Source organism: Sorex araneus, chromosome 5, assembly GCF_027595985.1.
Source record: "Sorex araneus isolate mSorAra2 chromosome 5, mSorAra2.pri, whole genome shotgun sequence".
NCBI classification, from domain to species: domain Eukaryota; kingdom Metazoa; phylum Chordata; class Mammalia; order Eulipotyphla; family Soricidae; genus Sorex; species Sorex araneus.
This window is the reverse complement of record NC_073306.1, coordinates 125,246,157-125,263,441: the sequence shown is the minus strand read 5'-3', so window position 1 is coordinate 125,263,441 and position 17,285 is coordinate 125,246,157. Positions and strand designations below refer to the sequence as shown.

General features: G+C 45.8%; 1 protein-coding gene across 15 annotated transcripts in view; it reads left to right on the top strand.

The window, feature by feature from the left end:
* PTPRT (protein tyrosine phosphatase receptor type T) overlaps nt 1-17,285 on the top strand; it is a 1,130,358-nt gene that overhangs the window by 1,076,724 nt on the left and 36,349 nt on the right. For 8 of the 15 annotated variants that reach the window (XM_055137540.1, XM_055137536.1, XM_055137535.1 and 5 more), the window contains 5 exons: nt 1,738-1,814; nt 11,022-11,058; nt 12,434-12,531; nt 14,910-14,969; nt 15,648-15,764. In XM_055137540.1, the coding sequence (XP_054993515.1) occupies nt 1,738-1,814; nt 11,022-11,058; nt 12,434-12,531; nt 14,910-14,969; nt 15,648-15,764 (389 nt within the window). The remainder of the gene's footprint in view (nt 1-1,737; nt 1,815-11,021; nt 11,059-12,433; nt 12,532-14,909; nt 14,970-15,647; nt 15,765-17,285) is intronic. The other 7 variants (XM_055137543.1, XM_055137542.1, XM_055137537.1 and 4 more) reach the window with 1 other exon arrangement.

Genomic DNA, 17,285 nt, shown 5'->3' with positions numbered 1-17,285 from the left:
CTAAGCCTTGCCTCCCCTCTCTCCCAGTCTCAGGTGCCTTCTTTAGCAGTAAGAGATTCCCCCTTTCTGCCTCCTGCCTCTGACCCTTGAGCCTGGAGGGTGCAATGTCTCTCTGTGGGGCCTTAGCCCTGAGCCACTTCTCCCCCCCTCTTGGCATCCCAACTCTTGGCTTCCAGCTGTTGCTCCTCCCTGTCCTTTCCTTTCTGATATCCCAGGGGAGTATCTGAATTCAATGTTAAGAGAGCCCCTTGTCCCAAATCTTCACCATCTCCTGAACATTTGTCCAGTTAGTCTGGTTGAGCCTTGATTTCCTCATCTGGAACAGATACAGTGGACAGCCACGTGAGGTGATGCATTTGTGCTCTTAGTCCTTCTGGAGTCCCTGTTCCTGCCAGGTCCTCAGGTGACAGCAGAGGGCAGAAAAAGGGTCAGAGGGTGAGATGCTGTTCTCTGAGGTGCTAGTGGGTTGTTGTTGATGTGCCCTCATCAATTAATATAGAGGTCCAATGGACCTGAGCTGACCCACTTCGACTTTAGAGAGACCCAGGGCTCTCGTGCCCACTTGCTGGGCAACTCTCCCCTGGCATTGAGAATCATGGACTGGCCTAGGGGTGAAAAGACATACAGTGACATGGATGCAGTGTCCAAAAAACGTAAACTGCGATCTTCCTCCCACCCAGACCCAACCCAGCTGTTCTTCCCCACCCCCCCCACCCCCTGTGTACCAGAACTCATTAATTTTTTTTTTAAAGATTTTTTTTTTATTATTTTTTATTTTTTTTTATAGTTTATTTTTAATTAGTGAGTCAACGTGAGGGTACAGTTACAGATTTATACATTTTTGTGCTCATGTTTCTCCCTTACAGAGTTTGATAACCCATCCCTTCACCAGTGCCCATTCTCCACCACCAGTAAACCCAACATCCCACCCCCCCTTCCCAGTCCCGTCTCCCCCCACCCCACCCTGCCACTATGGCAGGGAATTCCCTTTTGTTCTCTCTCTCTGGTTAGGTCAGAACTCATTAATTAATGGTACAGGATCAGCTTGATTCCTCTGCTGTGCTAGATTTTCTTTAGTGGCTTTTATTTGGCATAATTTGATGCCAACAACTAAAGCTTATGCCTGGATTCTGTTTCAAGTGCTATTGTCTATAACCTGATCTTTAGTTATTGATAACCTCCTTTACCATGATTTAGGCAGCTTCACTGGAAATGATAACCATAGGAGGCTGATAATCGATTCGCAACAATATTCAAAGAAGCCAAAGAAAAGCAATCTGTGCACCTGCAGAAAATAGGAAGGCTTGCCTTTTCTAATTAAGTATGGACCTACAGCTTACTCATTCAGATTCTCATGGTCAGGGTGTACGTAATAGGATCTCTCTTGCTTTGCCTCATCTTAATGGTGAAATCATGAAGAGCTAGAGCAGCAGGCTGTTCACGCACCTAGGGAAAAGCCAAACCAGGATCTGAAGACAGGGAGGTAAAGAACAAAAAAATAAAGAAGCAGCACCTCAGGTCCTTCTGAAAGTACAGTGACCTCTGTGAGTTTCAACCTGCTTATCGGTGATGGGGTGGGTGGGGGAGGCGGCTAAATGCAGGCAGTGCCAGGATGGATTGCTTGAGGCTTTGTACACAAAGGCAGCACATGGCCTGGGTGCAGGATTCATCAGTGGGAGGGTGCGGGTGCCTGTCCTGAAGGCCTCTCAACACCTTTGTTTTCTGCATTTTCTGCAGATGACCATTCCCGAGTGAGGCTGCTGGTGCTGGATGGAGACCCACACTCTGACTATATCAACGCCAACTACATTGATGTAAGGGTCCTGATGGGACTGGAAAGCTGGGCTCTGGGATTGGCTCTGGTAGACTCAAGATCTGTGGCTGCCTCCCAGACTCCCTAATGGATGGTGGCCCTTCTGGTTTTTTTTTTTTCTTTTTGGGTCACACCCAGCGATGCACAGGGGTTACTCCTGGCTCTTCTCTCAGGAACTACTCCTGGCGGTGCTCAGGGGACCATATGGGATGCTGGGAATCGAACTCGTGTCAGCCGCCTGCAAGGAAAACACCCTACCTGTTGTGCTAATGCTCCAGCCCCTGGTGGCCCTTCTGAAACACAACCAGAGAGTCTACTTTCCTACTGCTTAGGCTGCCTGTAGAGTCACCCAAATTTCTTGTCCATGAAGCTAAATCATCTCTCGGGCTGGCTGGAATAAGCTGCTCTTTGGGACCCTGGGGCAATTGCCAGTCGGGTTCAGTCACCCCTTAATTCATCCATATCTGTCTCTGTTGTCCATTCATTTACTCATTGAAAGGTATGATCATTCGTCCGACAAACTATTGTAAAGTGCATCCTGAAGTCTGGATGCCATGGAAACCATAAAGCTAAAGAATACCATGGTCTCTGCCCTCGCACACCTTAGCAGGAAGATAGGCTGTGCACATCAGTGATTCCAGGGCAAGCTAGAAAGTGCCAAGTTTCAACAGTTCAGATAAAATTCTGCAGGGATTCAGAGGTGGGGGTGGGGTGGGGAATTGCTTCTTCTAGCAGGAATGCAAAAAAATGTGTTATGAACCAAATCTTTGAGCACAGGTGGAATTTTAAATCAAAGAGAAGGAAAATGGGCCTTTGGTTATAGAGAACAGCTAAAGCAAGCTGGAGCTGCTGGAAGCGTGAAATAGAGAAGAGCTTAGTTTGAGGGGAGTAGAGTCTATGCAAGGAGAATAGTGGAGATAGGACTGGAGCCGAATCATTTCCAGGTCAGATCTAGGAAACTGGGCTTTCTCCTGTAGGCAAGAGAAAAATATTGGACGTTTTTGATCATGGGAATAATCAGTTTTAAAGTGAACTCTATGATGCTTTTTATCTATCACTGCAGGTAAAAGAGGACAGAGGGAAGCCTGGAATTAAGACCCCAGTTAGGGAAGGGCTGTCTCAATACTCCAGAGACTATTGAGGGAGGGCCAAAATACGGCAGGGACCAAGATTATTACCCATGGAAATGTTTTCACAGGTGCATGTGGTCAATAGTACATCCCAGCATGGCCCACATAAGCCAGGCTGCTCCACACCTCAGCTAGGTCTCCCAAGGGCTTTGATAACTCAGTCAGAGATCCATCCTGTTTTCTAAGATTTGTAAGTGTACTCAGAGACGAGCTGTAAAGTTCTGTGGCATGCTTTCACATTCCTTGCAAACTAGTCTGAGCCAGATGATTCATTAATTACACAATCTTCTAATGAGTCTCATGTTGTCATTCGCCCATTTCTCATTCAATCTGTTTCTTGTAGGTATAAGTTGTATGTGTGTGTGTGTGTGTGTGTGCGTACACGTGTACGCACACATACACACACACAGAGTTCAGAAAGGAGTAAAAGTTGATGTTGATGCATCAGATTCAGGGCAGGCACTAAAGAGTAGGCAGTAAAAGGAAAGGAGAAGCCAGCATATTTTTCCTCTTTCCATCCTCTCTTGGGTGGTTTCCTCCCGTTGGTGTCTTCAGCTCCCACCCTGCAGGTCCACCAGAGTTCCAGCTTTGAACGGAGATCCCCGTTCCTGTCTCTGGTAACTCCTGTGTTTCCCATTATCCCCCAAGTTCCATGGAATCAAAGCCCCTGCTTTTTGCCCATCTCTAGGTTGTTTCACTGCTTCCTGTTTAGCCTTTCAACTCCTCCATCACCTGTGTAACCAGCCTGGACTGAATTCCCTTTGCCTGATACTCTTAAGAGTTTTTCTCTTTGCCTAGATGGACTCTGGATAACAGAGAGTAGACATGTGATCAGGAACTAGAGCTAGAGCTTCAAGTGAGGGCAAGCTATGCATGATCATTGCCCACAGAGGCCTTTCAAAGCTACAAGGAAAGGCCATTTGGAACAACCTGCCTTTAGCCTGGAGCAAGAATTGCCCTATCAGAATGCCCTACCACAGGCGCAGGGTGGGGTGGTGGGGGATGGGGTGGGGGTGGTGAGAGGGATACTGGGATCATTGGTGGAGGAGAATGGGCACTGGTGGAGGGATAGGTAGACAATCATTGTATGAGTAAAATGCAAACACAAAAGTTCATAAGTTTGTAACTGTACATCAGAGTGATTCCCTAATAAAATTTTTTTTTTTAAAAAAGAATTCCCCTATCAAATCTTGAGTCTATCTCCTTTGCTTGTGAAATGACTCATTTCACAAACACTGGGCATATCCTTGACAGTGTGCTAGAAAGTGCTTTATGTGCTTTACGTGCCCATAAAGGAAACTCCAGTCTGGTGAGAAAGTGAGACTGAAAAAGAGGCCTCAAAGAGAAAAATCTACAGAACTCAGGAAAGACCAAGTCTTGATAGAAGGCAGAGCTGTCAGTAAGGTCCTCCTATAGGAGGTGACACCTCAGTACTGTCTGAAGTGGGTCAGCCAGGCAAGAAGGGCTGACAGTAACCTAAGAGTTATTGATCCCCTCTGGTATGCCAGCACTGTCCTATTTAGAAGCACAACTTCACAAGGTAAGTGCCATTGCTTCCCATTTCCAAAGGAGTAAATGGAGGCTCAGAGTTGGATAACTTCTCAGGATCATGTTATTAAGATCTGAAGGCAGAAGGAGCAAGAATCTTAATGAAGGGGTCTCCCCCACTGTGTTCTGCTGTCTTTTATAATAATAGCAAAGCAAGAAGAGTCAGTGTCCCCACCACAAATCACTCTTGGACCAAATTATGGGTTTTTTTTAAGTGTTCATTTATGGAGACTTCTCAGTGATACACCCAGATGGGCCATCACCCCCATTTCCTGATGGAGAAACTGAGGTCTAGAGAGATTGCGAAGTCTGAGGCCTTGCATCTGGGTTCTGGGAGAAGCAGTTCAGAAAGTAGTCCCCCATGGTTCCTGGCCCAGAGTTTTTTCTTCTGAACCTCTACACCCACCTTGCACCATAGGGCCTCAGTCTGCACATGCAGAAGTAGATTGGCCCCTCCGAGTGGAGGTAGCAGCTCTGAAGGCCATTCCCACATGGGATCTGCCAACCTGAGCTCAGTATCTGGTAATCTCCAGCAAAAGTCACTGACTTGATAGAAGCTCAACCCAGAGTAGAGTGAGCATTATTGAGCACCAACACACACTTTGGTATTTTTTGGGGGGGTATCACATAGAATTGCCATAAGTGCAAGTGAATCTTTGCAATACCAAGACTAATAATACCTCCCATTTCTATACTGTTCGATCATGACAGTCAGTTGTATAGAACTTTATGGATATGAAACAGAGGGTCAAAGTTAAGAAATTTGCTCAAAATCACACAGCTGAAATCCAGTGCTCTACCTACCTAAGACACACCACTACCCTCTCCCTGTGCCTTTAAGAAATCAATTATAGAAAAGCTGTTCAGCCTCTGCTACCTCATGCTGGACTTTATGCTGCATCTTAATGGTGAGAACCAAAGACTCAGGACCTCAAAGTCACAAATTCAGTCCTGTAGTATTTGTGGCCCTTCTGCTTACTTTGATTGTGCTTAAATGTACTCATTCTATTATCTGTAAGACTGGATAATAATGGGGTAGCCCATAAGAATATAATTCATACATAAGTCTGTCAGAATCTCATAAGCAAATGGAGGCTCCTTCCATGGGAATAACAGAAAATGTGCAAAAGGGTCTGAACAAGATAAAAGAAACCAACAGAGTGGGGTGTAGTATAACCAGGCTAACAATAGCTGAGAACTCTCTTCTTCAGACCTTAGGGAGGAGGAAGTAACTGTAAAGAAAGGGCTGATGATGAATCAGACCTGGAGCACTTTGATAGAGAATCAAGATCAACCTCTGGGACAGGGAAGCTACCAAGCACCAGCATATATCTGTTCAGTGTATTCAGAATGGGGGCTGAGGATGGAGTAACCTATAAACTATCAACCTATTATCTATATACCTCAGTAAACTTCATGATCCTGGGGGTATCAGTTGGGAATTGCTGACAAGTTAGACCCTCTACAGCTATCCAGGGTCTTACCCCTTTGCCTGGTTTCTACCCTAATTGGAATCTTCCCCACTCTCCAAAGTGCCTAACCGCATGAGCTACAATCATTTATCCACAATTGGATCTTGACGATCCATTAAAACAACTCCATTTGGATAATGAGTTGGACACCCGGCCAGTCCTATCTGGTCCCCAAGAGGCCATGGCTCTATTGCTGTCTGATCCATCCCACTGGCGGGTTTGTTTGCACACCCGAGAATGGATTGGCCACTTGACTTTGTTATAAATTACTAGTCTGGAAATAAATGTCGTATCTGGGTCCCCAGTAAGTAACAGATGCATGAGTGCAGAGTGAGATAAATGCTTTTTGGATGCAAACTTCTTTCCCATTGCTCACAGACAGATGGAGGCAGGCCTGGTGCTGGTGTTCAGTCATTCTGCATGCTGTGTAGGTGGGACTTACTTGAAATCGAAGTTCTTTTAAGGTTAGGAAGCTTCCTGTACAGCTCTTGTCAAATTGCCAGAGGAGCCCCAGTTGAACTGTACATTTTCTCTTCCTGGTTAAGGAAGCACATGGTTCGAATGCTTCCTCTGTAGGGATTGTGGATTCTAGGAGGTCAGAGATGGTCTCTGTTTAGAAGCAGTGTGTGGACAGGCAGGCTAAAGCAGCCCTACATGTGTTAATTTGATAAGGATTTATTAAGGTTGAGAGCCCAGGCTTACTCCTTGGGGCTGTGGGAATAGCCTTGAGCAAGCCCCAGAGTGCCCTGCCACGTTGTGCTCTCATTCAGCTGAGACAGGAATAATACAGATGTTGAGATGTCCCGACTAGGCAATTCACTCCAACTCCCACCACCTCAAAGTACAATTCCCTGGCCGCCTTGGCAGCGTCCATTTCTAATGGGAGCTTCTCCCCTTTGGTGACCCTTATACCAGTTTGTTCACCCAAAAGCAGAGCTGTCATCCATCTGGTCTACTCTTGTGTCTTCAATTCTTTGTACTTAGTAGTAGCTGCCCAAGTAATATCTATTGATTGAAAATGGAATGACCAGTTGAGCTAGCAAATGTGCAAACAGTAAACTCAAGTATCTGAGCCCACAATTGAAATGCCTTGTTCTGAATTTCATCCTGTTGATTTTCATGCATATTGGAATCTTCCAAACCAGTTGCCTCAAGATTTTCATCTTACAGCCCATGTGTTATGGAATGCCCCCTGCATTATCTCAATGATTCTTTTATATGGAGAATATAAGGAAAATTTATTTTTTCCTTACTAATAGTAAATATGGACTGGAGCGATAGCACAGTGGGTAGGGCATTTGCTTTACATGCAGCCGACCCAGGTTTGATTCCTCCGGCCCTCTTGGAGAGCCCGGCAAGCTACCCACAGTATCCTGCCCGCATGGCAGAGCCTGGCAAGCTACCTGTGGGGTATTCAGTATGCCAAAAAACAGTAACAACAAGTCTCACAATGGAGACGTTACTGGTGCCCGCTCAAGCAAATAGATGAACAAGGGGATGACAGTGACAGTGACAGTAGTAAATGTATCATTTCTGTAACTCTTAGGATTGGTGTTCCCACTCTGCAATTCCATTCATTTAACTGTATGTATGTTTTAAAGTTGGGGGTGGGTGGGGCGGGAATGGAGGGCCACCTAGAAATGCTCAGGTGTAGACCTGGCTCTGTGCTCAGGGGACTATGCAATATTGGAAATCCCGACCTCCCACCTGCAAAGCAAACACTGAGGGTGGTTGAGGTATCTCTCCAGTCCTAAGTGTATGTCTTAACACGTAAGTTCTTTAACTTTTTTGTTCTTGGCTATTTGACTATTTAATATTAAAAATCTGTTATGTATAAATTAGAATTAAGAGGGTTTTAACTTCCACTGAAAAGTTCTTACAAATGCATACATTTTCACAAAACCCTGTTTTCTAATAAAATGTCTATTTAATTAAAAACCAATTTGCAGTACTATTGTTTAAGAAGACAGCCTAAATATACTTTTTAGATAAGTGAAATGTTTTATGAGTTTTTGATTAGCATTTAAAATATTTGAGGGGCCAGAGAGAGTACAGTACAGATAATTACTGTTTTCCTTGTATAGAGCTGATAACTGTTTGACCCCTAGAGCTACATATGGTCCCCTAAGCACCAGCTTGAGTGATGTCTGAGTGCAAAGCCAGGAGTCAGCCCTGAGCATCACCAGGTGTGGCCCCAACACCTCACCCTCCCCCACCCGAAAGCCCAATCATTCAAATACACTCCTTTTTTTAAATTGACTTTTGGGTCACACCTGGCGATGCACAAGGGTTACTCCTGGCTCTGCACTCAGGAATTACTCCTGGCGGTGCTCAGGGGACCATATAGGATGCTGGGATTCAAACCCAGTTGGCTGCGTGCAAGGCAAATACCCTACCCACTGTGCTATCGCTCCAGCCCCTCAAATATACTCTTAACTTCAGTGGCCTTTTATATAGTTTCAATTTGGGGGTTATGTTGAACAAGATAGAATCTTAAAATGATCCCTAGCTTTCTTCCCAGCAGTAGGGCCACATAATTTCATTATTGCCTCCTATTCTCCAGTTATCTAAAGGCCTACACACTGAACACAGCATAGCTATGACTTGATAAATGTGTAGAGCTCAAAGATATGTTCTTGCATAATTACCACCAACCACCTTTGATGAAAGTAGCACCCAACTGTGGATGGCCTGGCCCATGTCCCCGTGGGAAAAATACACACAAAAAAAGTGATTGCAACCCATATTTTGTGTTCATCCTGTATGTGAACCCCTGTAACCCACAGAAGGAGCTCTTCTCTAAAGCTTAGTGAAAAGCTGAGACATAGTCGCCTGGGGCTGGGGAGGGTGTGGAGTGGATAAGGATGAAGATGGATGATGAGTCCAGAGCTCAAACATTTGAACATCATCATGTAGGTAATCATGCACTTTCACAGACTTTTAATTGGAAAAGAAACCGAGATGTGTCAAGGTGTATCAGTCTGACCAGATGCGCACAGGCTGTGGGATACATGTGGGGCAGGAGGTCTGGACAGAGGCTGGTGCTATAACAGATGAGGGAGGATGAGCACTCTGATGAGTAGAACAGGGATGATCGAGAGACAGTTTTTCTCTACTCTAGGAAACTTTCTTCTATTTCCATACCTACTGAGGAAAATTCCCGGACTCTAATTTTCCCTACAATCTGGATAATTATTCATCAGGTCTGAGGAAACTGATAACTCTTCCTGACTCTCCCCTTCCTTCTCTTTCTCATGTCTCAGAAAGGTCTTCAGCTACAGTATAAATAAAAAAACAACAGAGAAAATGGAAAGAATTGTGGTCTCTGAAACTCTCTGGTGGACAGCATAGACTTAACTCATGGTAGCTGATCAATAAAACAATAAAATTCTATTGATAACAAAGACATTGATAATAAATATCACCATTATGCCTGGCATGTAGCTGTCCTATGTTAATTCATGCCATTGCCTATGGTCCTGCCAATAATGCTCTGATGTAAATATCACCATTCCTATTTACAAAGAAAAAAAGAGTTATAACAAATTTAAGACCCAAACTACACAGTATCTGAAGGACAAATCCAGGATTCCCACCAAGGTAGTTAGATCCAGAGGCTGCACATACAGCTGCCATGCTCTGATACCCTATGGTTGGTTTCACAATACCTAATCTATCAAGCATTTGAACTGTGCACGCTTCTATGGGAATGTTTCTTTAAACTTAGGAGCTAGAGTTTGTCCTTGAGAAACTGACTCGTTCACTAAGAAGATAAGCACACTAGCAGACCTTAGGGACCTTAGCTGGGGCTGTTGACTCCCAGCTGGTCCATGTGACCATTCTGGTCATGACATTGTCTTGGGTAAATGCTCTCATCCTAGACATCTCTAGGCTATGTCCAACAATTATAAGATGAATACTAAATATTTCTAGAGCAAGGGGAAGGCTGAGACAGAGAAATGCACAGAGGACTCAGGGATTAGTCTTCAAATCAGAAAGTGATTCTGGAACTTAAGAGACACCATAACTAGTTTACCATAAACCACACGGATTGCAATTCCAGATTAATTTCTTTAGGAGAGTACCTGAAGCAGCAACCCTGCCTTAACTGGACATAAAATATGTCACCAACCAAATAGATATTCTTCCAGCTGTAGGTTTGTTTTCTCCTGGGATGGTTAGCAGTAGGGAAAAGTGGGTTTCAGGACTGTCAAAGGACTCTAAAACCCACAGCCCCTACAACTGGAATCGGTATTGTTTTATTTGTCCATTCATTCATTCATTCACTCACTTATTTATTTAATACGGGCACATTATTTTGAGTATTCCGAAGTAAATACATATCTGCCCCACAAATATAAACTTCTACCTGATTTGATAGACATTCTCACTGCTGCAGGAAAAGGGGTCCTCCAGATCATGCCATACAAAAGAAAAGGGTAGCTTCCTCTTGCCCAGTGATCAGGGTCGTGGAACATCAAGCCACAGCAGAGTTTATAGGAATACATAAGAAATAATACAAGGAAATCAGAACCTGGCCTCTGAAGCAGGAAGTTGCTTTGACAGTCTCCCGGTCAGACTGACTCAGGGTCCTACTTGCCTGCCCTGATTGTATTGTCTATGCAGAAAGGCAGGGGAAAGGCCCTCCAAACTGAGTTTTTCTATTCAACATTAATGCCAGGATACAACATTCCCTCTGAGGTGCCCTCCAGAGTGCAGCCCAGTTCTCTGCACACAGTTGTGGCTCAGGGAAAACCTTTCAGTGGTTGGTAACCCATGAAAAGCTGAATTCATGGGTACAAGTGAGACCCCCCTCCCAGTATTTGCTGCCAGGTTAATCTATTTGGAAAGCTTCCTGGTAACTAATAATCAGTAAGAGTTAGCACTTTCCATGCATTGTCTCATTGAATCCTTGCTCCCTTTCTGGAAGTTGTCTAACGGTCTTCCCACTTGCCTATGAGGAAACCTAATCTTAGAAAGAAGTGTTAGTAATATTAGGCTGTTTGCAAGCTTTGCCTGCAGACCCTTCACTGTGCTTTTTTCTCTCCTGTTCTCCAGGGATACCATCGCCCTCGCCACTACATTGCAACTCAAGGTAAGTGACTCCTTTTCCTTTATGATGAGTCCTTGCTCATCACTGGAGGAAGGGAATGAGCTTCTACCAGCATAGGAGTCACACAGGATGGGACCAGGAGAGTCTCCAAGGTTCCTGGAGATGGCTTGGCTGAATTATTATTTTTGGAGAGAAGAGAAGGTGAGATCACCTCCAGATGTAGGGAAGGGAGGTGGGGAGTGGAATATGGGAGAACAAAGAAAGAGATGCCCCTTCTGGAAAACAGTCAGGAGAGATGGACACCTGCCTTCAGGGCAACTAAAAAAAATATCAACCCCAGGAATGCACCATCCAGAACTCCATCCAGAGATGGACCTGGTGGCACCTTATCACCCCAGTGGGAAGGCCACTTTCCAGTAAAAGAGTGTGTCCATAAGTTACAGAGTCTTGAAAATATCCCAAATTCTCAAACCCTTCCCAAGGAAGCCTTATGGCAATGTGGAAAGTGGCTTATTTATAGACATTATTCAGTGTTACCCATGGGTCTTAAATGCCCTAACGATTCGTAGATTAGTTAAATAAAGTGCGATGGATTCATATGATAGGAAATCATGCAAGTAGGAGGAAAAATAACATGCTTGGTAAGAAATTTTAAGGGTATAGGAAATGCCTGTAATAGTTATGATGATCACTAATGTAAGTGCATGCATGTACACCTATGTGCATAAATTAATATGTGTATATAATATGTATATACAGAAAAAGGAATTCAAATTTATGCATCAAATATCTGAACATATATTTTTTGTAATTTTTAAAATAAGGAAGACATCAAAGTAAAATTTCTGACAGAAATTTCCAGTGCAATTGCTTTGGCCTCTCAGATCTTATCACTAATGCCTTCTTCCACTCCTTTCTTTTGGGGCTCCAGTTGAATGCCACAGCTTTTGCCAAACTCAAAATTAGGTATCTCCTATATATGCTCTTAGCTGTAGGCTCCTAGTAGCTTCTCTGGCCTTGACCTTCCACCCTCCCCAACCACTTTCTTCCTTTCATTGAGACTCTGGAGTCCAGTTTCCGAAAACTCCCTTAGTTTAGTCTCTATTTTTAATTCATAGTTTGGACCAGGTAGGAAGGTGGACTGGAAGAGTAGAGCCAGAGGAGTAAGATAGCAGAGAAAAGGGGGAAAGCCACCAAGATTTCCAAGAGGGGCAGGAAATATACACTGTCATGGAAATTCAAACCTGCCATTGAGCATCTGCATGCTAACTTCCCTGGCATCAGGCCTTGCCTCAGCCATGTCTGAGTGGGGATTGCTTGGTCTCCCACTGGCTCACCTATATGGATGCCTCACGAGTACAAGGGGCTGCTTCATGCCCCCACCATATTTGACCCTGACACTGTCTCTGTTTGACAGGTCCAATGCAGGAGACCGTAAAGGACTTTTGGAGAATGATCTGGCAGGAGAACTCAGCCAGCATCGTCATGGTCACCAACCTCGTGGAAGTGGGCCGGGTAAGCCCCTCCTGGAGAGAGGATGTGGACGTGGCACACCGGTCCCGTGCATGGTGCCCAGTGCCTCCTGTCCCATCTCTCACCTTCCCAGCAAACTGCAAGGGAGAAATCCTCACTCCTATGTCGCATTCCAGGAAGGGCTTTTTCCCTCCAATCCTCTCATCCCTTTCTCCACCCTCACTCTCATTGACGATGTCATCTCATGTCGTTGAAGGAAAGAAAAGTCATCAGCAGTGAATAGTCCTCTTCACAGCACAGGAAAGCTACCATCCTGCTGGGCTCTCCCACCTTCCTCTTCTTCTCTCTATGATCAGGCTGGTCCATACCAAAGAGCTGTTTGGGTTGCTAGGCCAGACTCTCCACTGTTTCTTAGGACTCAGCCTCAGATAAGGGAAAAGTGACTTCTGCCCTTCCCGGGGCAATCCCAGTGCCTTGCAAAGCAGGATCACCATGAGCCTGGTCTCGTTTTCCCTCCCCGACTTGAAAACTAAGCCTCCTTCTCCCTACTGGAGCATCTGAACATGCTGAGTGCCCTTGGCCCTATCAAGATAAAACTAGCAAACAAAAATGATTCTCTTGTCCCTACTTTGTGGCCCCACTTGAAAGGCACACTCGCAGGCTGTCTCTTCCCTCCTGTTCTCTTCTCCCTGCTCCATCGAGCCACTTCCTCCATTCCAGCTGCAGGGAATGGGTCCGTGTACTGCATCCTTCATGCTGATACATCTAAAAGCCACTTCTTTCTTCTCATTATGCTCCCCATCTCGGCCACATCCGCCCCTCGCCGCTGCTCTTCCTTCCTCCTCTACTCCTTGGCATTCTTTAGGGCTTGGGCTCAGGTCTCCCCTCTGCTCTGTCTCCACTTTCCCCTCTAGAGGGGTTAGTAGTGGGATGGCTCTTCCCAGCTTGCTTTTGCCTCCTGAGGATAACTGTGGCATGTGGGTGGGTGGGCCGCTGGTCTGAAAGTCAGAAAAAAAACAGTAGAATTCAGAAGGCCTCTTTACATATCCTATATGTTAACTAAAGAGTGGGCAGGTAAGTTCTTTGTTTTAGAAGAACCATAATCCCTTAAAACAGTCCTGGCCTGTAAGAGATGGGAAGGGGAGAAGCTGAGATGTTGGTGGTAACCCAGTGAAGGGTCAGGTCATCTCGGACCTGCTAAGAATTTAGGGCCCGGAGAAATATTATTGAACCCACACATCCCCAGTCCGTTCCCCAGTCTTGCAGATGAGGAAACGAACTCCCAGGATAGAGCGACTCCTCCAACACTATCCAGTTCCTACAGACACAACATCCAAATCTTAGCATTCATTTTGGGGTTAATTCTTCCTTCTCTAAGGAATCCCCCCCCAGTGACTCTTAAGGTACAGCCACTACAGATAAAAAAAGGCCAGCCCACAGTTTAAGGATTCAGAGATGGAGCCAAAAAGACAGGGTCACAAGAACTTAACCTTGCATGCAGCCAACCCTGCTTCCACCCATGCCAGGACCTCCAGAAGTGATCCCTGAACACAGACCCAGGAGTAGCCCCTGAGCATCGCAGGGTGTGACCCAAATAAATAATAAATAATGAACAAAAATTTAGATGCCAATCCCAATTTGCCTTGTGACACTAGGGACAGATCCCTTTGATGGGTAGATGGTGAATCAAATTTGGACTCCTCTGGATGGACCTCCTACAGGTGCCATGCCCTGTGCCAGAGATTTAGGGTGTTTCACTTCAGAGTTCACAACTGCTGCATTTTGCAGTATTCCTAGTAATTGTCTGCATACCTGACATTACGTCCTGTTCCTTCCCTTGATAACAGTTGATTGTGGACAGATTTCTTAGTCTCCCCAAGCTTCAGTTTCCTCATCTGTAAAATGGGATTAATAATAGCAATAATAATAATAATAATAATAATAATAATAAACAATTTCTATAGGCATGTGGCAAAGCTGGCTCCCATTTTGCATAAAATCTGAGACTCCATGAGATTTCAGCACTGCTGGGAGCTGCCCAGCTCCTGAGTGCTAGAATGAAGCAATGCATCCATTTGCCCCCAGAGCCTGTTGCATTAGACCAGTGTTTCCCTGAGTGGGTTCCGTGGGATGCTAGTCTGCAGGATGTTTAGCAAGAAGAGGGTTCCATGGTTAAATACGTTTGGGAAATGCTGTGAACTCTTTGCCCCTTTTGGAAAGTCACAAAATCCACATTAGCATTAGCACATTCATGAGCTGAGTGGTACATAGCAAAGCAGCCTGTGTAGTTGTGTTTAATCCGGCATTTCCCAAACTCATTTGACCACAAAACCTTTTTTGTTTGTTTTTTTTGTTTTTGTTTCTTGTTTTTTTTTGTTTTTTGTTTTTTTTGTTTTTGTTTTTCACCTAACACCTATTAGCACCCAGCGGAACACACTGTGGGCAATGCCACGCTAGGCCGTGCGGCGTCCCCCGGAATGGTAATGCTTTTGTTCTTTTAAGGGGAAACCGATGATCTCTCTTTCCTCCTGCGGAGCGTGATTTAGAGTCCAGTGGGGGCATGGCTTGTGCGTGGCGCCTGCATTCTCCGCCTGGGCAGTGAGCAGTGGCACAGTCTTCCCTTGACACCTTCCTTCTCCCAACAACTGTTCTCCTTCCTGCCCCCATGACCACTTCTTAGTAGCGTCCCTCTCCTGCCCACTTCGTCCACCTCCTCGCTGCTTCCTGCCTTTGATACTCATCTCAACAAGGCTGGTCCCACTCAGCCCGATAAAGCTGTGGACTCAGCCACAGGTAGAAATTGGCCATGAGACCTTGGACAAGTCACTAAACCTCCAACCTCACTATTATTTCCCCCTGTTATATTGGGGGTAAGCACCCCTGTCTCACCTAGATCTGTGTGATCACTTTATGGGGAATTGGATTGGGCAGTGCTAAGGAGCTCTACAAAAGAAGGCCCCTACTGCCTTCCTAAGAGCCCCACACCCTCGGGGAGTGAGCTTGGGCACAGAACTGATTCCCCAGCCAGCTGGGAAACCCCTTGGACTAAAATTCCACCCAAGTGGCCCTGGGGATTATTTGAATGGGAAGATCAGTTGAGGCAGCAGCTTACTTCCAGCCACCTGCTCACACATCCTTGTCTCTGTCCTTTCTCACAGGTGAAATGCGTGCGGTACTGGCCGGATGACACAGAAGTCTATGGGGACATTAAGGTCACACTGATTGAAACCGAGCCCCTGGCGGAATATGTCATACGTACCTTCACAGTCCAGAAGGTAAAGCTTCTCTAAGACTCAGAGCAGCTGGTGTACCAGGCAAGCTAGTGTGTTTTTTTCCTTCAGGACACATGGTGAGGGAGGGTCTGTCCTGCGCCCACCCATCCTTGGCACCAAGGGACACCAGCCATCAAGTCATATATGCGTCAATGCACTCCAACAAATCTCAACGAGCAGAAGGGATGTGTATCACTCAGTAGGCAAATCCATAGAACAATGGTAGCAGGTGGTACAAAACACACATGGAAACGTGTCCTTGGGGCTGAGTTGATGTGGAGGATGAAGTGAAAATTTCCCAGTACAGCCAGTTCCATCAGCAGTGAGGACTATGCACATGATATTGGAGTCAGCAGACTGGGCCATACGGTGTGTTGGTGGCCAACCTGAGCAGGTTTGTGACGTGTGCTTCACCGGCAGGACCCCCTCACCCTGGAGGTTGCCCCTCAGTATCTTGACTGGTTCTATGGACTGACTGATACGGGGAAACAGATATCTGGCCCTATGACATTCACACCAGGAGAACAACTAGTGACCCACTTGTGAGAGGTTACCCTGCTGCATTCTTGAAGCTGTTTTCTCTTCTACTTCAGCTCGTCCCTCACTGTCTTAACCCAGGGGTTCACTCTGGCCAGGATTTTAGCCAAAGGACTCCTCACAGGACCATCTACCTGGTCTTAGCTGGGGTTTCCTACAAGCAGCGCTTGAGGCAAGAATTGGTACCCTTATTATCTGTAAAGAAGAATTAAGTCTGAGGGACAGAGCAGTGAGGGACACGTGCCAAGGCCACAGCAGAAACTGAGCAAGGATGCATTCCTATCCCACTGATGCCTGGGGCCCATGAGTGGCAGAGGTGATCCCATATCTTAAAAAGGGGGTCTTTACTTTGCTTGTTTGGGGGGCATCACACCCAGTTGTGCTCAGGGATTATTCTTGGCTCTCCACTCAGGGATCATTTCTGGTGGGACTCAGGGGACCATATGCGATGTTGGAGATAGAACCTGGGTTGACTGCATACAAGGCGAATGGCCTACCCACTATTTTATCATTCCAGCCCCAAGAAACAGGGTTTTGGTACTGAGGTAACTACTCATCTTAGTTTGTACACAGCCATTCTGGCCTAAACATTGAAGGTCTCATACCCTGGGAGAGACTCATCCCTGGGAAAACTGACAGTCACTTGGTGGATTGAAGGCTCCTCAGACTCTCAGTTGCCCACCTAGCCCCCAGCCCCAGAAAAGGTAAGCTGAAGGCCATCCCATTGCTCATCGATTTGTTCGAGCGGGCACCAGTCTCATTGAGAGACTTATTGTTACTGTTTTTGGCATAAGGGGCTAATATGCAGAGGCTCCAGCCAAGACTTATCAGCTGGGGGTGGGGGTAACTTCTCAGGAAAGGGGGTTTGGATAGGCATGCATCATGCCTTCTACATCCCCCAGCCCCCCTGTCTATACCATTCTCTACAGAGAGGCCGCTGTTCTTCACGTGGAATCTGATGGTGCAGGTTCCCCTCTGTCACTGCTG